We start from the raw sequence: 23596 nt of genomic DNA on the forward strand, positions 1-23596 counted from the left end.
AGCGCAGGACGTCTGACTGAATCGGTCCGATCTGGTCTGGTCTGATCTGAGCTGATTTAAAGAGAAGAGAAGAGAAGGGAAGAGGAGAGGAGATGATGGAGCAGCACACCGAGGTCACCAAGCCGCAAACGCTGGACGAGCTCATCCAGATTTTGCACAAGATCTTCGAGGGCGACGAGATCAACGTGGAGGAGGTGCAGAACATCATGGAGAGTTATGAAAGCAACCCCCAAGAGTGGGTGAAGTACGCAAAATTTGACCAGTACAGGTAAATACCCCACAGAGCAGCGTCAGACTGCTTTTTTTTGCATTGCATGCTTTATTATAATATTTATAGACTCTTTTACTTAGTAAAAAAAATAGTAACAGAAGAGTGAATCACAACTTCTGAACCATAAATCATGGTTTTAAAAGGGTCAGCAGCATTTCAAATGGTCTCATTTTATGCATTTTAATCATATATGTAATTACAGTGGTTCTAATGTGTATAATTATGCTATAAAGCTTTGCGTGCACCTTTATCTTTTGCATCTAGTTTTGTGTCCAAACGTTTAAATTTTGACTCGCAGAGAAAATAAAAAGCCCATGTTGCATCTGCCCTTGGCGAGAACAGCGCTCTGGCTCTGTTTTCGGGGGGGTCAGTACTGGGTGGGGCGCGACTCTCCAATCAGAACCCAGAGAAAAAGCCACATCCACCGCTTTATGGGCCTGTTGTGCGAAAGTGGCGTTTCCATTCGAGAACGTTCCCACCCCGAGCCGGCTGCTCAGATCAAACCATTTGATGGTTAAAACATTTATCAGGCTGAATGAACTTAGTATGTACGATCTGGATTTTTTTTTTTCCGAGAGAAGTTAAAACTTGACTTGTATTGTACTGCCCCTGTGGTCTCGCCACGGACCGTCTGGAACAACCTGTCCACTGCGTGCAGAGGCATCAGAACACCTTGTCGCTCTACTGAGTAGCCAGGAGTGACCTGCAACGTCAAGGACGGGCCATGTTTGCGTTGCGATTTGGTCAGAATGTAACGGCCTCTGTCCTCTGCTGCAGGTACACCAGGAACCTGGTGGACGAGGGCAACGGGAAGTTCAACCTGATGATTTTGTGCTGGGGAGAAGGACACGGCAGGTGAGGCTCAGACCTGTGCAGACAGATCCCAGGTCCCCCCCCCCCCCCTTCATTCCTGCATGCCCGTCCCAGAGGCAGGCGCAGCGGCTCAGGCTGAGCCGGGCGCCGCTTACACGACTTACCGCCGCCTTTTCGGGACTCTGTGAACTAAGCCTCCATATCTCAGACTTCCACGTTTTCTCTGCTCCAGATCACAAGTGCAATAATAATAATAATCATTCACAACCGGAAGCGTGGACCAGTCAACATCTCATTAGTCCAGTCTTTGGTCCTAGTAGTTCTTTTGTTGTTTCTAGAAGGCTCGATGGAAAATCCCCGCATGCCGCATGGTACGTTTTTGAATACGTTATGGAATGGCGAGACACGTTCTAAAGGCCAAACGAAAAAGGAAATAAAATCAACTTCTAATAAACACTGACTCACATTATATGGTGCCTGATAAAGAGGTCCAATGTTCCCGCAACGTTATTTGGAGATAGAATATTGATAATCGTTTTTTTTTTTCCCGTACGGTTCTTTGCACAGAGCCTGAACGGTGATGCCGTTAAATCAGAAGATCACCTTACGTGACCCCTGACCTACTTGGGAGCGTTTGTCTGGCCGTAGGTCGCGTTGTTCTAGGTGCTCGTTGGACACGGACCTAGTCTCCGCGCCGTGCGTGTTTGCTTAGTAAATCTGCAAGGTAATTTAATTGAGCCTCTTGCGCCGCTCGGCAGAAGATAGCCCGGCCGTTACATAATTCAGCCTATAAATACAGAAGCCGGCTAGGGCGCGGCCGCCAGGGCGCTCTCGACCTCGGCCCCCCTGAGTGTTTGTGTGTTCGCCCCACCCGCAGCAGCATCCACGACCACACGGACTCCCACTGCTTCATGAAGCTCCTGCAGGGCCAGCTGAAGGAGACCCTGTTCGAGTGGCCTGGCGGCAGGGCGCAGGGCACCATGGTCCAGAAGTCCCAGAGGGTTCTCCAGGAGAACCAGTGTGCCTACATCAACGGTGAGGGATTTTTTTTTTTTTACGATTCTCCTCCAGCTTTGCTGCAGCTGCTTCAGATAAAAACCCGTCTAGAACAGTTTTTTTTTTTTTTTTGCTGCCGTGCGTCTGCATGGTTTGGGGTTTTTTTTTATTTCTTCTTGGCACGGAAGAAACACGGCCCACCCCCACCCTACATCTCCAGCCGCCTGCGGCGTTCTGCATCTCACCAGCGTGGAATGTGTGCGTCTCCGCAGATTCCATAGGTCTCCATCGGGTGGAGAACGTCAGCCACACGGAGTGCGCCGTCAGCCTCCACCTCTACAGCCCCCCCTTCCAGCAGTGCCAGGCTTTCGACCAGCGCACCGGGCACAAGAACACCGTCAAGATGACCTTCTGGAGCAAGTACGGCGAGAGGACTCCAGTCGTAAGTGTCGTCTAGATTCCTGCGCCCGGTTCCTGTCTCTTTTCGTGAAGCTGGAACCATCTTCTGGCGGAGTCATATTGGTTTTGGAGCCAGTGGATCATCAGTCTGTAGAGTCGTATTAAATCAAAGTCATTTCAAGATGGGCGAATTACAGCCAGTCGCTCAAGCTTCCTCATCTGAACCATTCAGAATCAGACTGGTTATTGGCCACATACAAGGAATATGATTCCGGTCAATACTGTCTGTCACATCTAATGGTATAAAACAAGAGATAAGAGGAATCTTTATTCAACTATGTAAGGTGCAGTCGACTCCGTGTGAGGCATACAGTTAAAGAGAAAATCAGACGGACTTAAATGACAAATAAAACAGTAGTACGCGCAAAATATACAGATTACACTGGTGAAAAATGTAAGTGCAAAGAATATAGAAAAATGGCACTGGGTGTTTACAGTATACTGCACGTTTTTGCACATTAGTGCACTTTGTGAGATATGCAATATAGTCTAATATCTTATATACAGAACATACAAATATTGCTCACTCACTTGCAATAAATAATCCTGAAGGTCGGAACCTTCTAGATTTTGGCAGCAGCCCTGCCGTCCGTGCATGAGGCTGCCATGGTGACTCAGGGCGGTCAGCATCACGCCGGGTTACATTTACATTTACAGCATTTACGAGACGCCCTTATCCAGAGCGACTTACAATCAGTAGTTACAGGGACAGTCCCCCCCTGGAGACACTCAGGGTTAAGAGTCTTGCTCAGGGACACAATGGTAGTAGGTGGGGTTTGAACCTGGGTCTTCTGGTTTATAGGCGAGTGTGTCACCCACTAGGCTGCTACCACCCTACAGGGCCTACAGGGTTACAGGCAGGGTCAAGGCGTTAAACGTGCGGGCGCTTGTCTCTGCATTTCTGTCCCCCGGACGGGACCGGGAGCGCTGGCTTATCTCCCACGGGAATGTTGCATAAGTTTACCTTGACAAAAGTGCTGTCTGGACAGAAGTATTACAACAGACGCGCCCCCGATAAGATTAGATAGTGGAGGCACGCTGCTTACCTCATCTTCTTTTTCTGGGTGTTTTGGCATTTAGTGTGTGTGTGTGTGTGTGTGTGTCCATCAGGGGTGGGTTGGGTGGAGGGGGTGTGTGTGTGACTGCTCCATACCCGTTAGCTCCCATCACACGCCCTAAAGTCCCCTTGTTCCCTTGTGTCTTGCAGGAAGTTGTGATGTGTCAAGAGAACAACTGAGGGCAGCCAGAGGACCTGAGGAACGCCACATGCAGACACTTGGTAGAGGGTGAAACGAGCAAAAAAATATACATATACATAAAGAAAACTTTGTGACAAGAATCAGCTCAACAACAATGTTTTTTTATATATATAAAAGAAAAATAAATCATTTAAAAAAAAAAAGAAGAAGAAGAACCGGTGGAAAGGACAGGGCAGCAATTACTGAGGCCATAGGACGGGCCAGCATATGCTTGGCACGCGTTATTGTGCGCTGCCCGTCAGTGTGAATAGCGGTGTTAGGCTCAGCCCGCGAAATGAATCCCTTCTTTGTTTGTTGTGTTTGGGAAGAACTCCGCCCGCACCCCATCCCTCTCTCCCAGGCCAAAGCTAGCATTCCAACGTGTCTCTGACCTGCGTCACCACACTTTTGTACTGTTACGGGGCTCGGCGGCGGATCGTTTCATGGGAAATGTCGTCCCCTCAACTCTGTGAGGTACCTGAAAGTGACCCCTTGGTGACCTTTTAGCCTCCTGGAACTCGTACATGCAGTGGAGCACTTTTTTTTTTCCTCTGGCAGATGTAATGATTTCTATGTAAAAAAAAAAATAAAAAATTATAATTTTTTTAACTCATTTCTAAATGTTTCTGTAAAAAAAATAGATTCTCGGTTTTCAGGATTGGCACTTTGCACAGGTTAAGGTGTGTATTTATAGTTATTAAAATGTAAATTGCAATGCCAAAAGGTTTTAATTTGCTACTTCTAGTGTCAATCCTGGCTGTTTTAGGGTGTTGTAGCTTTACCTTCGTGTAAGAGCAAGACTTGGTCTTTCCCTCTCAGGATTTGAACTGTGGGACAGTGTATGGTTTACAAGTGTGGGAATGCATTATTATTTTCCTCTTGTAATGCTTTGTCTTCAGGAAAGTGCCTTTTAGACTATTAAAAGCTATCAGTCAAAGATCATGTTCTTTTGTTGTGTTTGTTTTTCATATGCATGAACGTGTGCATTCTTTCCTTGTCCACAACCCTCCACATATAACTGGAAAATGCCTGCATAGAAAACCGTCATGTAATATTTAAATAGGTAAATGGCTTTGCATTTGATTCCCGGGATTTGGATCAGATTTAGTCCCATGCTGTTAATACACTGTAGCACGATAAACGAAATCATATTTTGCATAGGTTACAACACGCCCACTAGTTACTTAATTATGATATATCACATTCCAGTGCTATCGCTGTGAACGCAGACGGAATATCCCTGATGCACTTGCTGGGCCAGTGGTGACCTATAGGCTAAGGAAGCAGACCCCGCAGTAGGTTGCCGGTTTGAATCCCGAACAGCCAAGGTGCCACTGAGGTCCCCTTGATCAAGGTCTCCCGTCCCCACACACGCTGCTCCCTGGGTGCCTTTCGTGGCTGCCCCACTGCTCACCAAGGGTGATGGTTAAATGACAGCCACTTCACTTTCGAACCGGAGAACCCAGTCTGCTCTCAGGCAGACGTAGGCCAAAGATGGCTGACCTGAACCCATAGGCGCCGTAAATGCATTGCGCAAGCTCGTGCGAGTTGCCGTGTTTTATTACGCACTCCGGAGACCTTGAGGCCTAATCAGAGAATCGGTTTTGGCTGGCACGGCGCTCGGGCCTACGTGATGGAGGTGGTGAGGTCTCCAGACAGCGGGAGCTTTCCCATCGCCACAAGCAACCTCCACCGTCTTTCTTTTACAGGATCGTTGTTCTCCTGACTGCCATTTATCTGAGAAGGTGTCTTTTTTCACTGACTGAGTGAATAGAAATTTGCATTTGCATCGTCTTGACTGGAGATGAACCTTTCAGATGCTGAACAATCTGTCAGGATTGGTCCTCGCAGAGGATTCCTGTCTCACAATGTCACCATTGGATCAGCTCATTTTAATTCTTGGATGTAATTAGTGCAACGCTTCCCGGAAATGGACTTAAAATGGCAGCTGTGAAAACTCTGCAGCCATTTCTATCAATTACAATTACAATGGGTGGGTGCCAGCCTGCGTGGGCTGGAAAAGGTCCGAATTTCAAAATTCAAGGTTGCAAAGCGGACAGGCATTCAGAAGGTTTTATGGCTAATGTGCATGATCAGTAATCTGAGCAAATCGCAGCCAACAAACATATGTTATCTGCTCTTCACTTATCTTTTTTCTACCAATTAAATCACAGACTAAACTCAGGAAATAATGTCTCTGCAAATAAAAATAATTTCGTTTCAGATATCAGTCCCCTCACATCGTGGAAAATCATTAGTGACCTTGGTCTTTGATCTTTGTCCACCAAAATCTAAGTAGATCATTCATTTAAATTACATGTTCGTTCTTAAAAAATAGAACCCATTTGAAGACGGCATTTTGAAGCCTTCCTGAGAGGGATGTGAGGACCTTTGACGTTTGCACTTTGAAATTCTACTCAACTCAACGTTGAGTCCCAGCGAACTGTTTTTTTTTTTTTTTTAACAGATTTGAAGAAAACTCCCTCAAGGCATGAATGTTATGGGCATGAGGATGAATACTGAAAACATGAAGCCCTGTGAGGCCTGATAAATGCAGTCAAAATGATTTTGCTAATGTCTGTGAGCGGAGGATCGTTGTATTTGTAGTTGTCATTGTGATACACTGCAAACACACCCAATGGAATTGTCTGCATTTAACCATCAACCTTGGTGAGCAGTGGGCAGCCGTGAAAGGGGCCCAGGAAGCAGTGTGTGGGGACGGTGCTTTGCTCACCTCAGTGGGGGTTTGAACCCCCTACACTTCCTTACCTGCTAGGCCACCAATGCCACATCTTCCACATTGCCACAGTGATGCAAAAAAAATGCCAGGATTTGAGTAACTTTGACAAAGCCTTCAAAACAGCAGCCCTTGTGGGTTGTTCCAGGTATGCAGTGGTCAGGAACGACGCTTCAAAGGAGGACGTCCAGTGGTTTGAGGGACGCATCAACGATTTGGGATGTTGACTTCAGTCTAGTCAAGCTTCTGCTGGCAGATACCACAGCATTCCTTCAGGGGTCTTGTGGACTCCAGGCCGGTGGTCATATATTAGCATGAAGCTTGTAGGTGGCAGAAAAAGTCAACAGGTTCTAGATTGCCGATTCGATTCCCGATCCGCCAAGGTGCCACTGAGGTGGCACTGTCCCCACACACTGCTCCCCGGGCGCCTGTCATGGCTCCCCACTGCTCACCAAGGGTGACGGTTAAAAGCAGAGGACACATTTCACTGTGTGCACCGTGCGCTGTACTGCTGTGTATCACAACGACAATCACTTCACTTTGAAAAAACATTTAACGGGACTGAGGTCAGGGTAGGAAACCCAAGCATGCCGGTTGGCCTCTGCTCAAGAAAAGCAGCTCAAATGAGGTCACCACCTGGACGGGCGGGGCGGGAAAGCGGCGTTCTTTTTGTATGGAAATTCTCTGCGGTCCGCGGAAAGCACAGCTTGCACCCAAAAGTTAAAATGATACGTATCGCCTGCATCTATCTCAGCCTCGACAATAGAATGGACTAGAACAACTTTCACAAAACAGTTTTTATCCGTCATTTTTACATTTTTCAATGGTTTCTCAGTCCAAAGAGTCCAACGATGGCTTCTGCTGACTGTTTCCATCTGTTAAAAACAGAGCGATGTGTTGCACGGCCGTATCGCTGCACCCCATGTGGCCACCGCAGATGTTTTTCCATCATTCCAGAGCGCACGTTCCACTTCCACTCGCATCGTATCTTTAAACTGGAAGTAGATCGTAGCCATAAAACTAAATTGCATGGTTTCAAGCGCGTTGTTTGTCCTTCGGGCCCTTTGTTCGCTTCTTGTTGATTGGCTGAGCGTGGCTGGCTGGGTGTAAACAGCACTGTTTCTCAGGAAACGCAGACTGTAAAATAATCTGTGAATTCGGCCGTTATCGACGCCAACTGCATGGTCACCTTCTGCTGTGCCAGACCATGTAAAATAATTATTATATTTAATGCACACATTTCCTTCACGGCCATGCCCCACATAAAAAGCATTTTTGTCTGGCAAGCGTCTTGCTGGCACCGAGGTTCCAGACCCCGTGGTTCACTGCAAAGGAACATGCTGTTCCGTACTCTTTTTCCCCTCTTCTCTTCTTTCTCTTTTTCCCTTGGCGCCGGCTTCCCTCCACAGTCTCTCGCTCCCCTGCCAGGACGGGGGGAAAGCTGAGCGGGAAGGGAGGGAAGGCAGCCTCCATTCCCCTCCGCATGAGACCAGGGGATACAGGCGTGGCCTTCACTGAACAGGGTGAAAAAATGTGAAGTAATCTGTCACACTTAATATTTCAGCATTGACGTAAATAACCAGGCTATAGCAGGTTTGGTTTATTTTAGAGGTGGGCATAGATTAATTTTCTTAATCTAGATTAATCTCATTGTAATCTTGGAATTAATCTAGATTAATCTACATTAATCTAAATTAAAATGGCTCATTTGAATTCTGCCGAAGGCATTCAGAATATGTGTGCTAAATAATGACTAAAAGTAAGTCTTTGAGAACGGGTTTCTCAAGCCAGGTGGCGCATTAGACCAGGGGCTCATCTCCTGTTTCCAAAATGCATCACAAACTGCTTGAGAAAGCTGTTCTACTATGATAGTTGGTGATGAAAATAAATTATGTTCAAAAAGATGTACTTGTGTTTACCAACTGTTTATTCAGTTAAATAGCTGCATCCATGTTACCACGTCACGTTTGATGCGGTAATTTCACAGTTCGAAGACTCGTTCTCGCCCCCTACAGTGCAATTCGGCTAGGTATACATCCGCACTAAAATATCAAGGTGAAAGTCATCATAGTGTAGCGGTTCTTCTTCTGCGTTGTGTAACTTTTTGATTTCGTTTCTTGAACCACAAATGATGAGCTGACACCCAAGAGATTTTCTGTGCAAAGTGTATTCTGTACAAAAAGCAAGGTCGCGTCAGAACATCACGTCACACATCCCGTCTTTCTGCACCTCTCTCTCACAACTCACGCCATGTGTCCAAGAGAACTGAACATTAACATAAAGCATTCACAATTTACAATACTGCATTTCTGTATAAAAAGCAAGGTCGCGTCAGAACATCGCGTCTTTCTGCACCTCTCTCTACAATATACAGTATTAAAAGAACATAAAAAAAATATTCACAAAATAACACACATGCAAAATCTTCCTAATATGTACATGAATTAAAATGAAAGAAATAACTTTTTGCACACAAACCCCACGCACCTCACAACTCACGCCATGTGTCCAAGAGACCTGAACCAGGTCTCAAAAACAAAATAAAAGTCTTTAGGAAATAAGAAAATAAAAGACACAAGAAAGAAGAAATATACTTATAAATCTAGTGTAACCATTTATAGACCCAGCTCCCAACACAACTTTGTGAATAGATTAACGGCGATATTGTTTTTATCGCCGATAAGAGTCTCACGTTAACGCAGCACGTTAACGCCGATAACGGCCCACCACTAGTTTATTTACATTATGGCAATGCTAAAATATTAGCAGTTTGTTTAATGTGTTTTTTTTTCTCTAATTCCAAAAATTAAAAAATATTAGTTTGCTCTTTTAAACTAAGCTGTCTAATTTATTTATAATTTATGGAGTAAATAGTATTGGTTTTTTTTTTTAGTTTACTGTAATGTACTGACAGCAGGTTTACAGTACGGCAATGAAAAATTTTTTTTATTTTTCATCCCAATTTTTTCATGACCGTATGTTCTGTGCAAATGTCTGTTCAAATTTGAAAAAGAAATCACAAAAACTCAAACGTACCAATCAGACCCATTTAGCATCCGTTTTTGCATCGCTACTTGAGTCCAGATGGAATTTACACGACTTTTAAAAGGAGATACGTTTAAATTTTCAACATTTACACTTAGAGCATTTACCAGACGCCCAATTCAGCAAAGATACTACAGACCTGCACTAGTTTTAAACGCTGTAGTTGTAAATGTAGAAAAAACTTTTCTCACAAGTCTTACGGGAACCATCTACTTCATTACTTTACTTTACTTTACTTTACTTGGCAGATGCTTTTATCCCAAGCGACTTACAAGAGGACGACACCAGCAATTCTCATTCGGAGTTACAAAAACTAAGAGCCCTGATAAAGCCCAACTTGTCAGGAATAGAACATGCTGGGGATTGTTAAGTGCTAGGCGAGGAAAATTCTTTTATTTTTTTATTTTGTGCAGTGTGTGTGTGTGTGCGTGTGTAAGTGTTAGATTCTGAAATACCTTTTGAATAAGTGGGTTTTCAACTACTTCTTAAAGGTGGTAGTTGTCTCGGCTAGTTGAATGGAGCCGGGCAAGTTGTTCCACCAGCCAGGGACAACAAAGCAGAACAGAGTCGATTGGAATCGGAGACCCCGTGAAGAGGGAATTTTTGGTCTCATTATACATTCAATCAGACTTCAAAGAGTTTTCAAATATTTTCAAGATCTGGAAAATTCCATGACAGAATAAACATGTTGTTTTCCAACTACGGCGTCTCAAGCGCCCACCATCTAGTGCTCATGACTGCATGTATCTCACATCAACCGTCAGATCTTTCGTGTAAGATAGCAGTTGTTTGTCAGATGAAGTGAAAGTGAAGTGAGTGTCATTGTGATGCACAGCCGAGGACACAGTGACACCGTGAAATGTGTCCTCTGCATTTAACCCATCAGCCTGAGTGAGCAGTGGGCAGCCATGACAGGCGCCCGGGGAGCAGTGCGTGGGGACGGTGCTTTGCTCAGTGGCACCTCAGTGGCACCTTGGCGGATCGGGATTCGAACCGGCAACCTTACCGCTAGGTCACCACTGCCCCACCCGTGACCTTGGCTTAATCACCCCCATGTCACGTATGACTTTAGGTTTGACGGTAGGTTGTAAGGTGACTGTGTGACAACTGCTAGACATCGGGCATCGCCGGCTGGTATCAGGTGTTTGGTTGTCAGTCTCAGACAGTCAGATCCGGGAAGATCTGTATGTACCTGCGTAAAGCAATCAAAATACATCAAAATGCAAGTTCCGGAAGTAAAAGGCGACCATTCTTAAGGTCTTATTCAATAAACACAGTGGACAAAGTTTGCTGGTTCTGTTTTTATTATATTTATATTTTATTATTTTATTTGCATGTACTCCAGAATGTTATGAAGAGCGATCAGATGAAATGCGAAGTCCCACTTTGCCATGGAAATTAACTTAATTCCAAAAAAATAATAATAATCCACTGCATATCAGCCCTGCCACAAAAAGACCTGCTGAGATCATTTCAGTGACCCTCTCGTTAACCCAAGTGAGAGTGTTGAGGAGCACGAGGCTGGAGATCATTCTGTCCTGCTGGTTGAGTTAGAATAGAAGACTAGATGCTAGTGATGGAGGGTGATGCAAAATCATTGTTCTTCCTCCGTTAACCGTGGTTACCTGCAAGGAAACACATGCAGTCATCATTGCGTTGCATAAAAAGTTCTCCACAGACGAGGATATTGCTGCTATTGTTTCCTAAAGATGATTCAGCTGCGGGATCGGGGTGCCACCAGTGCAGAGCTCGCTCAGGAAGGGCAGCAAAGAAGCCACTATGGCCACTCAAGGACCGACTGATATTCTGCTAAAAGTACAGGGACTGGACTGCTGAGGACTGGGGTAAAAGTCAGTTTCTTTGATGAAGCCCATTTCCGATTGTTTGGTGCATCTGGCTTCAGTCCTGTCTCGTGCCAACAGTAAAGCGTCCTGAGACCATTCGTGTGTGGGGCTGCTTCCTGTCCAAGGGAGTGGGCTCATTCACAATTTTAACTAAAAACACGGCCATGAATAAAGAACGGTACCAAAACATCCTCCGACAGCAACTTCTCCCAACCGTCCAAGTGCAGTCTGGTGAAGAACGATGCCTTTTCCAGCGTGATGGAGCACCGTGCCATAAGACCAAAGTGAGAGCTAAGTGGCATTGAAATTGTGGGTGCACGGCCGGGAAACTCCCAGGATCTAAATCCGACTGAGAACTTGTGGTCAATCCTCAAGAGGCGGGAGGACAAACGAAAACCCACTAATTCTGACAAACTCCAAGCAGTGATTTAGAAGGAACAGGTCAACATCAGTCTGGATTTGGCCCTGAAGTTGATTGACAGCATGTCAGGGCGAATTGCAGACGTCTTGAAAAAAAAAGGGCCAACATTGCAAATTCTGACTCTTTGCATAAACGTGATGTAATTGTCAACAGGAGCCTTTGAAATGAATAATGAAATGCCAGCACGGGGAGAGCATGCGAACCCAACCTCAGAGCTGCGGGGCCGCGTGGAGGCCACACTGTTTGTGCGCTTCCCTGCTGTTTTGCAACGGTCTGTCTGAGCCGGCTGAGATAACGGCGTTTCACGGAAAGTCGGGCTGCCCTACAGTCACTTCGCCGCGAGAGATGATCAGACAACAGCGTCTGGTTTTCGGTGTGACGCGCATTTGACTGATCATGTGATGAACACACCACGGTGCAGCAGGTGCACGTGTACAGAAGGACTGCACCACTATGCCACTATAACAGAAACGTAACTCCCATTTAATAACTTCCTGGACTGTTATGTTCTTATAAAATGTTGTGGATTCTCTCGTCACACATCATGCCATGACGTGTGACGGCATGAGACGGCATCATCTTCTGAGAGTGCAGCAGATGAAAATAATCCCCAAGCTTGACATCACATGTCTGCCGTCACATGTCCGCTGCACTCTGCCCAGGAAACCAGTTCAGTGACCCCGGGGAGCAACGGGGTCAATATTCCGTTGGGCGCAGGATTCATCTCAAAGTTATCGGGCTTGGGGGTATTAGTCACTTTTAATTAGAAGTTTCAATTTTTTTTATTTGTGTTGTTATTATTGGTGTCATTAGGGCAATCATTTTTTTTTTTACTGACTGAACCCTGAACCCTGATGCTCTGATAGGTGACGTGATGACAACAACCACACCTCGTAGCCCTGGTTTGCATCTGGTTCAATGTACAATACACACTGTATCCTGCAAGCTGGCCACATGACAATACCGGTCACGTGTACCACACACTGTAAGCCGTTTATTAAACATTTGTGCATGCTCGCTGATTATTCGAGTATTATCGCGGCATTAAAATTTCTGTTGTTTAAATATTAACTCGGTCACTGTCGGTTCGGGCAGGCGACGCAAGCTCAATGATGGAAGGTTCCATTTTAGAAGAAGCACTTCCTCCCTCTGGCGGCCAAGAATATATTACCGGGAGGTCTGGAATTTGGGGAAAGAATTAGGGTTATAACATGGATAAAATGTATTATTTGTTGATAATAATGGTTGAAGGGACGTCATGTCTCCGCATAAAACATTTTGTGTTTTATATCCCATCTCCCAGAATGTGAAGACAAGAATCGTGACTTCCACCGTGCCGCGTAGGGACTTGTGGGAAGTGGACAGTCTTGTCAGCGCAGCGTCTTGGTTCTCCGGCGCAGGCCGGAAGCGCCACAACTTCCGCCATCCGGGTAACTGGGATTCGAGGTGAGCTGCGTCGCCGCTTGGCTCCGGAGCGCCGTGCGCGTCGCGTTATTTTAAATTTTTTTTTTTGCCGAAAGCGCGACCGTCGTCGTCGGCGGCGGCGGCTGACGGGGCCCGTCGGGCCGCTGCTGATCGCCCGAACGCGGGGTCCCCGTGGGCTTTTCGGGGGTGGGGGCTCCCGGCCGGCTAGGAAGCTAGCTCGCTAGACAGGCTCCACCGAACAGCCCCTGCGTGTCCGGTGCGTTAATGAATTAATGTGCAAATCTGGAAAATGTCGCACGCCGTCATTTGTGACGTCGTGTCGCGCTTGTGGACGGATGTCGCTTTGTTGTAGGAAACAGACACTTGTTCCCCAGATTGAATGGAAGGGGACCGTCTGTCGCTCACTGCTAAACATAATTATTACACAATTACAACTATTCATGTTTATTATATCATCGCTTAACTCGTAATAAACGTAATCTCGCTGTGCAATTATTGTAATTATATGTGCGTCGTTGTTGTTAATACTGACTGATGAAATGGCTGCTCGTACCTGTGACAGGGCGGAGCCGATCGCTGAGAATGATGGGTAAGCCTCGCTGCGGACTCCCCCTGGCGCAGGTGCTGGTGGTCCACTTGCTGCTCACGCTGGCGTCCAGCTCGGAGCTGACCTTCGAGCTGCCCGATAACGCCAAGCAGTGTTTCTACGAGGACATCGTCATCGGCACCAAGTGTACACTGGAGTTCCAGGTACTGAAATCCACATCTTCTAGCTAGAGCTACCCAGATCAGCGTAGAGCTACCCAGATCTAGCCTGATCTTGCCAGAGCTCAGTTTAGAGCTACCTAGATCTACTTCGAATTACATAGATCTTCTTACGTAGATTGCTGCTGTACCATGACCTCTGAATAGTAGATTTCATGGTACAGCAGTTTTATTACATATGCAATAGTGTTTAAGCCTGTCATGGCTGCCCACTGCTCACCAAGGGTGGTGGTTATAAACAGAGGACACATTTTGTTGTGTCACCATGTGCTGTGCTGCAGTGTTTCACAATGAGTGTCCCCAGGGGGGGGACTGTCCCTGTAACTACTGATTGTAAGTTGCTCTGGATAAGGGCGTCTGGTAAATGATGTAAGTGTAAAAGTATTGCATTGCTTCCAGCAGAATAGGATGTCAGAGCTCTGGGGACTTTTGTTTTTTCTCTATATAGAGTGGCAGTGTTGAAAACAAGGACATTCTCTAGTACCCACCCCACCCACCCCCGATCCTGCTGAGAACAGGGCGTCGGTGTCCGTTTGTGCGCTGCAGGTCACATTCCCGGTTGCTTTTCGGGTGCTTGACCTGCTCTTGTTCCTGCAGGTGGTGACCGGGGGACATTATGACGTGGACTGCCGGCTGGAGGACCCCGACGGCACCGTCCTGTACAAAGAGATGAAGAAGCAGTACGACAGCTTCACCTTCACCGCCGCCAAAAACGGGACTTTCAAGTTCTGCTTCAGCAACGAGTTCTCCACCTTCACGCACAAGACGGTGTACTTTGACTTCCAGGTCGGGGAAGACCCTCCCCTGTTTCCCAACGAGAACCGCGTCACCGCACTCACTCAGGTAGGCGTGGCCGTCACCAAGCGCTCAGAAAACACTATGATGAAACATTCTACATACATTACCAGTCCAAACTTTGGTCCCACCTACTATGTGGCGGTTATGGAGACTCATTACACATTTTGTATTTGTTGTATGAGGAGAAAGTGAAGAATTTGAAGAATTCAAATGTGAAGAATTAACACATTAATTCTTCGTCTTTGGGCAGTGGTGGCCTAGCGGTCAAAGGAAGCGGCCCCGTAATCAGAAGGTTGCCGGTTCGAATCCCGATCCGCCAAGGTGCCACTGAGGTGCCACTGAGCAAAGCACCGTCCCCACACACTGCTCCCCGGACGCCTGTCATGGCTGCCCACTGCTCACTCAGGGTGATGGGTTAAATGCAGAGGACAAATTTCACTGTGTGCACCGTGTGCTGTGCTGCTGTGTATCACATGTGACAATCACTTCACTTAATTCACTTAATTTTTGATGAAAAGCCGCTTGATGAGACGTTCATTAACATGAGCGAATGATAAGAAAGCATCAACCTTCAGGACTGTAGAGAACCGTCCCCGTTGTCCAACTTTAGGTGGTGGAGAGAAGACGGGAATCACAGCAAAAGCTCCCTGGTTCTTGTCTATTGCATAATGTCACGCGTGCTGTTTCGAGTGCAGTTGTAGGGATGTTCTTTACTGAACGTTTACTGAAGTGGTCTTCGCCCCTCCCAGATGGAGTCCGCCTGCGTCTCCATTCACGAGGCGCTGAAGTCGGTCATCGACTACCAGACGCACTTCCGCCTGAGGGAGGCGCAGGGCCGCAGCCGGGCCGAGGACCTCAACACGCGCGTGGCCTTCTGGTCCATCGGCGAGGCCATCATCCTGCTGGTGGTCAGCATCAGCCAGGTGGTGCTGCTGCGGAGCTTCTTCTCGGACCGGAAGACCACCACGACGCGGGTGGGCTCCTAAACGCCTGCACTTCCACAGTTTGGGACTTTAGGTAGATCGACGTTAATAACAGAAAGGGTTGGTTTAGAGTTTTTTTTTTGTTTTTTTGTTTTTTTTTTAAACTTCCTTTGCAGGATTAGAATTTGGAATGACTGCTGTTTTCAAGGTCCCAGTGGATTCGTTTAGGTTTCCAAAATTTTAATACTGGGGGGAAAAAAAATACAAAAAAATTATTTATTATGTGGAAGTATGTTGTCTTTTTTTTTTTTTATGACACCGTTTATCTGAATGTAAAAAAAAAAAGTTTTGGTTTTTTTTGAATGCCTGAGACTGACAGGCAGACGGGAAGATATACGGTGGCGAGGTTCACGTTCACAAGGTAATATTACAGCTCGAGCTTCGTTGCTCGAGCTTCATGGAAAGATCTCGAGGAAGGAGTGTCCTGTACTCTCTGTTCTGGCTGGTGGGACAAAACCAAGAAAACCGTTTTACCCAAATAAAATCGAATTGCTTCTCCACAAAATCCCATTCTCCTTTTTTTTTTTTTTTTTTTTTTTTTTGTGGGGTGAGATCTTCTGAAAATTACATAATTCTCAATAGGTTTCCTCACTGTTAGATATAAAGTATTTTATTATTTGTTCAAATCTTACCCTCCTCAGTCAAATGTGTCTAAATGTTTGCTATAGAATTTTATATATATGTATAATGATTTTAATTTTTCCTCGGCATGAGCTTTTATTGGTGGTACCCCTTAAGACCTCCACTCCCTTGTGTTGTGAACACCGTGTGATTCCCATCTGCGGCTTTAGTTATGGATCTATATGAAACACTAGTTATAGTTATACTAGCCCTTTTTCCGAATTGGGGCATTTCCTTGTAAATAAGTGCTGCATATGCTAATGACGGAGAATAAAGGGTCTGTAGTGAGGCGATTCCTCTCTTTTTTTCTCTGTCGCCACGTTGAGGTGAAATTTTACACCTTGAAGTGCGCCTTTATGGAGTCGTGAGCTCTGCGCTGGCCCGGTCTTCACGTGGCAACAGTTCCTATTGCGCCCAACGTTTGGTCCTGCTCAAGCTCTGGAAATAAAGATAATGTCACCGGTTTGGTTCGTTTTCTTTTGTTTTTTTTTCTTTTCTCAGGTCAGTAGATGCACCTGGACACGAAGGTTCAGCAATAGAGCCGACCAGGCCCCAAACTAGCAGAAAAAGGAAAAAGAAGTACAGGTTTCCATACCATATGTTCTCAGATAGACCAGTGGATGGCGCAATAATGAAATGTATTACAGAATAGAATTTCGATCGACGAAAGAATGTTAAGCAGCTTTATGATTAATTGTAAAAAAAGAAGATAGAAATTAAATAAGATTAAGAACACGAGCTAAACACGATGACACCGTGTAGAGAGTTTAAAAACACGCACAACGCCATGTGAAGGATGAGAATCGTGGCATACGACGGCATTAAACGTTTCATCACATTCACCACTTATTATTTCGGTTACTTCCATATGCTTGGATAGAAAGGCCAGATATTTTAATCATTCTGAGGCGAGGCCAGCTCTGTTTATTTATTCACACGATCGGATCATTACAAAGAAAAAAAAGTTTTTCTCTCTGAATAGTTTTAGAATGTCGTCGTAATATTGTTATTTTTTTAGTTATGGTGGTAGTAGCCTAGTGGATAACACACTCGCATATGGACCAGAAGACCCAGGTTCAAATCCCGCTTACTACCATTGTGTCCCTGAGCAAGACACTTAACCCTGAGTGTCTCCAGGGGGGGACTGTCCCTGCTCTGGATAAATGCTTTAAAGGTAAATGTACAAATCCTGAAAAAAAAAAATCACGAAGGACTTTCCCGGTGCCCTCGGTGGTCAGTGTTTACGTTGTCCGCAGACGGCGGTTTTCCGCCCCACGTGACCGAGTCCCTCGCGTGTGATTGGCCGGTTCTTAGCCCCGCCCCGCCTGCGCGTTTCTGGCGCAGCCGTGAGGAGGAGGTCCAGCCGGAGACCCGTCTTCGTCTCCGCGTCGGGGCCGCCCGAGTGTCCTGGCCGTGAGCTCCCGCCGCGTCCGGATCCGCTCGCCTCGGGCCGAGGACGACGGGCGTCTCGCCGAGAGCCGACATTCTAGATCCAGGAAGCGAGTCGAGCGGGGGCGGCGACATCCCAGGCAGCGGCAGCCCTTCTCCGGCCCACGTCCCTTCCCTTCCACCCCCTCCAGAAATCCAGCAGCGTCACCGCGACGAGACGAAAATGACACGACTCCGCGACGGTCGCGCCTGGACGCTCTCCCGGGATTGAGCGACAAAGGCCGGGCAGCCCGGAGGCGTGAGGACCGTGGCCTCCGGGGGGAACCGCATGTCGGGTTGCGGGGCGCCGTGGTTATGAAATGGGATTAACGGCGTCGCGTCGCGGCGACGGGACCGCCTGACCTCCAGACAACGATCTTCTGGCCGCTCACGATTCGCGGCTCGTTTCGAGCCGGTCCGAAGGTCGAGAAACGAACGGACGAGTTTATTTTTTACAATTTAATTCCGCCGATCCGCGCCATGTTTTCGTTGCGGCCCGGCAGCTGACCGGAGACCGGGGGCTGGAAGGAAGTCCCGGCGCGGATCGGGACCAGCGCCGGGTGAGATGGATTTAAACACCGCCGTCTTCAACGCGGCCCGCGACGGGAAGCTGCCGCTGCTGAAGAAGCTGCTGGAGAACAAGAGCGACCACGAGCTGACCAGGGTGATGGCCGAGAAGACCAACGGGGCCACGCCGCTGCTGATGGCCGCCCGGTACGGCCACCTGGAGCTGGTGGAGTTCCTCCTGGAGCGCTGCTTCGCCCCCGTGGAGGTCGGGGGCTCCGTCAACTTCGACGGGGAGACCATCGAAGGCGCCCCGCCGCTCTGGGCGGCCTCCGCGGCCGGACACCTGAAGGTCGTCCAGTCCCTGCTGGGCCACGGCGCCTCGGTCAACAACACGACCCTGACCAACTCCACGCCCCTGCGGGCCGCCTGCTTCGACGGTCACCTGGACATCGTCAAGTACCTGGTGGAGCACCAGGCGGACCTGGAGGTGGCCAACAGGCACGGCCACACCTGCCTCATGATCTCCTGCTACAAGGGCCACCGGGAGATCGCCCAGTACCTGCTGGAGAAGGGGGCGGACGTGAACAGGAAGAGCGTGAAGGGTGAGTCGGTCCCCCGTCCCAGACGAAGGACCCGGAGCCGAAGAGCAGGAGCGGGTTCGAGGCTTGCGTGGTCCCATTCGTTCGTTTCTACACAGGCACCATAGCTGGCGTGATGCTCTTCTGCCCATCAGTTCTTTTTTTTTTCCAGATTAGTTTGGCAGACGTCTGGGGCGTCCCTCCGTGGAGACTCGTACCCGCATGGCATCTCTTCTTTTGGGGGTCCCTGTTCCAACCTAGACCAGGACCACCCCACGGCGGTTTAGATGTAATGAAATCATTTTATTTCTCCTTCAAGGACAAACTGTTCGATGTCCCTCCCACTGTGACTAGATTACACGCAGAGTGCGAATTACTGCCTTCGTGGCGCTTCTTTTTTAAGGAAGAGGCCCCGTAGTCAGAAGGTTGCCGGTTCGAATCCCGATCCGCCAAGGTGCCACTGAGCAAAGCACCGTCCCCACACACTGCTCCCCGGGCGCCTGTCATGGCTGCCCACTGCTCACCAAGGGTGATGGTTAAATACAGAGGACACAATTCACGATGTCTCCGTGTGCTGTGCTGCTGTGTATCGTATTGTGAGATCCTTGCCAATCCGCACCCCTACTACCCTCAAGAAATTGGGTTCTGGTAACCCCCAGAAATACCAGTAAACGTAATAAGCCTGTACATAACAATACTGTAGACTTACAATAAGTTTAAAATGGTTTATTTTGAAGACCTGGTGGTTTCTCAGATCACATCTGTAACCTGTTGGCTTTGCCACGGAACCGCAGGAACAGCACAAGAGTCGAGTGAAAGTGAAGTGATTGTCATTGTGATACACGGCAGCACAGCACACGGTGACACAATGAAACCATCGCCCTTGGTGAGCAGTGGGCGGCCATGACAGGCGCCCGGGGAGCAGTGTGTGGCACCTCGGCGGATCGGGATTCGAACCGCCAACCTTCTGATTACAGGGCTGCTTCCTTAACCGCTAGGGCCACCACGATGACCAGTCTTCTTCTCAGAACTGGCTGAATATCAACCGCACGAGAGATTTCGACCAGACGGAATGAAAGAATGGGGCGTACGTGTTCAGCTCGGGCCTGCGGTTCAATCATGGAGCTACAGGAACAGTACCAGAACCGTAGTATAACCTGCCTTTATTATCAGGACAATGATGTGTACACAAAGGGACATATTACTTAATTTGTCCCCTTGGAGGGACATATCGCTTCTTACTGCAGTCATGGCTTTATTTCACTGTCATACATTTGTGCTCCTAATTAACGATGCTGTTGTCCAAGCTCAATTAATACAAATGAATTAACGTGTATTTACATGAAAGGCGTGTATGTCGTAATAGAAGACGTTTCCGACAGGCTCAACTTCCGGCCACTCGCATTTTACCAACACGTCTGCCGAGCTGGTGGTTAAAACGGTAACGGTCCGTGTTGTACGTACGTCGAGACGTGCCGTATGAGATTATGGGCTGTATTTTCACCGGGAAATGAAATGGTGAAGTGGGACCAGTACGTTCCCTAAGGTTGCATTACAGATTCCGAGATAAGTGAGGCGTCCTCCGGGGACCTCGTGGAACGTGGGCGGGTGTCGTAACCGCGCTGATGCCAGACTCTCCGTCTCGTTCTGTCCTCGGCAGGCAACACCGCCCTGCACGACTGCGCCGAGTCGGGCAGCCTGGAGATCATGCGGATGCTCCTGCAGTACGGCGCCGCCATGGAGCGGGACGGCTACGGCATGACCCCCCTGCTGTCCGCCAGCGTCACCGGCCACACCAACATCGTGGACTTCCTCACGCAGCACCCCCACACCGGCCAGGCGGAGCGCATCAACGCCCTGGAGCTGCTGGGCGCCACCTTCGTGGACAAGAAGCGGGACCTCCTGGGCGCCCTGAAGTACTGGAAGAGGGCCATGGACATGAGGCGCAGCGAGCCCGGCCACGCGGCGGCGCCCGAGCCGCGGCAGCCGGTGGGTGGCGTACGACTACGCCTGCGAGGCGGGCCAACGCCGACCAGCTGGACGCGCTGATCTCCGACCCGGACGAGATGCGCATGCAGGCGCTGCTGATCCGCGAGCGCATCCTGGGCCCGTCGCACCCGGACACGTCCTACTACATCCGCTACCGCGGCGCGGTGTACGCCGACTCGGGCAACTTCCAGCGCTGCGTGGGCCTGTGGAAGTACGCGCTGGACATGCAGCAGGGCAACCTGGAGCCGCTCAGCCCCATGACCGCCAGCAGCCTGCTGTCCTTCGCCGAGCTCTTCTCCTTCATGCTGCAGGACCGCGCCAAGGGCCTGCTGGGCACCTCCGTGTCCTTCCAGGACCTCATGGACGTCCTGGGCAAGAGCGTGCTGGAGATCGAGCGGGCGGTGACGTCCCCGGCGCCGGACCCGGCCCAGCTCGGCAAGGCCCTGTCCATCATCCTGCACCTCATCTGCCTGCTGGAGAAGGTGCCGTGCTCGGAGGAGCAGGACCACTTCAAGAAGGAGACCATCTACCGCTTCCTGAAGCTGCGCCCCCGCGGCAAGAACGGCTTCAGCCCGCTGCACCTCGCCGTGGACCGCCGGACCACCTGCGTGGGCCGCTACCCCGTCTGCAAGTTCCCCTCGCTGCAGGTGGCCGCGGTGCTGCTGGAGTGCGGCGCCGACGTGGACTGCCGCGACCAGGACGACAACAGCCCGCTGCACGTGGCCGCCGCCAACAACCACGCCGACATCATGAAGCTGCTGATCGCCGGCGGCACGCACTTCGACAGCACCAACGCGCTGCGGCAGACCGCCTGCGACCTGCTGGACAAGAAGGAGATGGCGCGCAACGCCATCCAGCCCATCAACCACACCACGCTGCAGTGCCTGGCCGCCCGCGCCGTGGTGCGCCACGGCCTGGACTACCGCGGCACCGTCCCGGAGAGGCTGGAGGCCTTCGTGCTGCTGCACAGGTAGTCCCGCCCGGCCCTCGCGGCGCCACTTTCTATGCAACCGCGGTTACGAACGAGGACGCCGCGAGGCTCCCGTGCCCTTCATTCTCCGGCTCGTTGGTCTTCTGCATCCATCCCTCCCTCCCTCTCGCTCGCCATTCCTCTCGAAGAAGCTTTATGGCGTGGTCAGGTTCTGCACAAACCGGAAGTGCTTTATTTCCCCCTGTCCTGCGTACGCCGCGACGGGGCTCGCGGTGGGCGGAGCGAGTCCAGTTTACAGCCAGCGGTGCGGGCGAAGATTTTCTTCTTCTCTCTCTCTCTCTCTCTCTCTCCCCCCTCCCTCATGCATCTCCTCTTCCCGGGCGAGCTTTACGCGAGGACACGAGGACGTTTTACTGCACATTCATTTAACTTGACTTCAGCGCAACGATCAATGCACAGCGGTCTGTGAAAACCAGATTTACTAAATGATGATGATTATTGCTATTGTTATTATTCTTAATACTTTTTTTAAAAACGAGCTTCAGTCGATGAAGAGAACGTAGGCCGTGCATGGACGGGTGACGTCATGTTGTGAGCAACGTTGCACATGAGCTGCAGTCGTATTACTTGTGTTTCCGAGAAAAACAAAAAAAAAAACAAAAAAAGGGCTGACCATATTATTTTTTTTTATTTTTTATTTTTTTTGGAATGAACCCCTGAGAGAAAGGAAGCATCTGTACAGCACCACCAGACTTGCACTTTATTCCAACCAAGTGTTGATATTTCATATTACAAAGCTTGTTTGATGTTCCATATTTGCATTTTTGACAATAAATCTCTGTTGCACTTGTACTCCTGGTTCGTATGGATTATTTTTTTTATTATTGCGTTATTATTGCGTCGCCCCGCCTGCCACTTGCTCCGGGTTCTATTCTGGTGCGTGTCGGCCTCACCAAACGAACCTCGTCCGTATCGGTTTCTTAATGTGGGGGACAGTGGGCGGCGCTCGGAATAACGCGTCTTTTTTAAAAACCCGATAATGGACGTAGTGCGTGGTCCACCGAAGGCACTTTAATTCGGTCTGAAGCAAACGGAGAAGCGTCTGCTTGCTAGCTGTGTGTATGGTGGAGGAGAGCAGCCATTTTTGTTCGTGTGTGATTGACTGCCAGAAGATAATTTAATGGGGCGGAGCCTGTGAGCATGATCGACCAGCTCTCACACACACACACACACACACACACACACACACACTTTGTCCTTCTGGACGATATTTGGTCAATATGTCACACATGCGAAGTAGTGCGAGCGGTGTTGCCAGATACGGGGTGGTTTTAGACCAAAACAACCTACGGCTGAGACAAAACAAGAATGCTGAGACTGCTGTGATGTACTGTATATAAGAATTACGTTCCTCGACGCCTATTTCTCGACAAACGGCAAATTCAGAATGGCCAAATGCCCCCGCGCCGAAGCACCACTTGTTCACACTTGATCTCTGTAATAGTCTTCTCATTATACACTCCACATCTTGGACTATCCACCCAAAAATTGGTTCGTTCTTTTTTCGTTGTTCACTTGTCAAGGCGCAGTGACGTGGCCGATACATATCAGCCCGACCTTGTCTTGAACCTGACGCATGGCGCATGTTGTGTTGCGTTCGTTTTCGTGCTGGCTAACTGTTGTGCGAGAAATAGGAAATCGAATTGTTTTAATAAAGCATTGGCATTTGGCAAGAAGTTCACAAGGG

At 48.8% G+C, this 23596-nt stretch overlaps 3 protein-coding genes across 4 annotated transcripts; all 3 read left to right on the plus strand.

The window, feature by feature from the left end:
• On the plus strand, positions 1–4717 carry cdo1 (cysteine dioxygenase, type I). Its single transcript, XM_028996854.1, has 5 exons — positions 1–268; positions 1049–1126; positions 1962–2119; positions 2353–2522; positions 3747–4717. Exons 1-5 carry the CDS (start codon positions 93–95, stop codon positions 3774–3776), a joined length of 612 nt encoding a protein of 203 aa, XP_028852687.1. The 5' UTR covers positions 1–92; the 3' UTR covers positions 3777–4717.
• Positions 4718–13137: 8420 nt separating this feature from the next.
• On the plus strand, positions 13138–16300 carry tmed7 (transmembrane p24 trafficking protein 7). Of its 2 annotated transcripts, none has more exons than XM_028996851.1 (4): positions 13138–13270; positions 13812–13999; positions 14612–14857; positions 15562–16300. In XM_028996851.1, exons 2-4 carry the CDS (start codon positions 13832–13834, stop codon positions 15796–15798), a joined length of 651 nt encoding a protein of 216 aa, XP_028852684.1. In that variant the 5' UTR covers positions 13138–13270; positions 13812–13831; the 3' UTR covers positions 15799–16300. The 2 variants fall into 2 exon arrangements, with proteins under 2 accessions (XP_028852684.1, XP_028852685.1); XM_028996852.1 differs by lacking the exon at positions 13138–13270 and adding an exon at positions 13307–13505.
• Positions 16301–17745: 1445 nt separating this feature from the next.
• fem1c (fem-1 homolog c) lies at positions 17746–22701 on the plus strand. The gene is given in 4 exon segments (XM_028995886.1): positions 17746–18953; positions 20590–20921; positions 20923–20952; positions 20954–22701. Coding segments are annotated over 4 exon segments (1845 nt in total). The 5' UTR covers positions 17746–18409; the 3' UTR covers positions 21893–22701.
• The last annotated feature ends 895 nt before the right edge of the window (positions 22702–23596 follow it).

The sequence above is a fragment of the Denticeps clupeoides genome, chromosome 11 (genome assembly GCF_900700375.1).
Source record: "Denticeps clupeoides chromosome 11, fDenClu1.1, whole genome shotgun sequence".
In the NCBI taxonomy this organism is placed as follows: domain Eukaryota; kingdom Metazoa; phylum Chordata; class Actinopteri; order Clupeiformes; family Denticipitidae; genus Denticeps; species Denticeps clupeoides.

Excerpts from the sequence above, each read along its gene's own strand:
- cdo1 (XM_028996854.1), top strand. The coding sequence starts at position 93 with ATGATGGAGCAGCACACCGAGGTCACCAAGCCGCAAACGCTGGACGAG. Across the intron at positions 269-1,048 it reads GCAAAATTTGACCAGTACAG|GTACACCAGGAACCTGGTGG; the intron begins GTAAATACCCCA and ends CCTCTGCTGCAG. Across the intron at positions 2,120-2,352 it reads CCAGTGTGCCTACATCAACG|ATTCCATAGGTCTCCATCGG; the intron begins GTGAGGGATTTT and ends GCGTCTCCGCAG.
- tmed7 (XM_028996851.1), top strand. The coding sequence starts at position 13,832 with ATGATGGGTAAGCCTCGCTGCGGACTCCCCCTGGCGCAGGTGCTGGTG. Across the intron at positions 14,000-14,611 it reads AGTGTACACTGGAGTTCCAG|GTGGTGACCGGGGGACATTA; the intron begins GTACTGAAATCC and ends TTGTTCCTGCAG. Across the intron at positions 14,858-15,561 it reads GCGTCACCGCACTCACTCAG|ATGGAGTCCGCCTGCGTCTC; the intron begins GTAGGCGTGGCC and ends CGCCCCTCCCAG.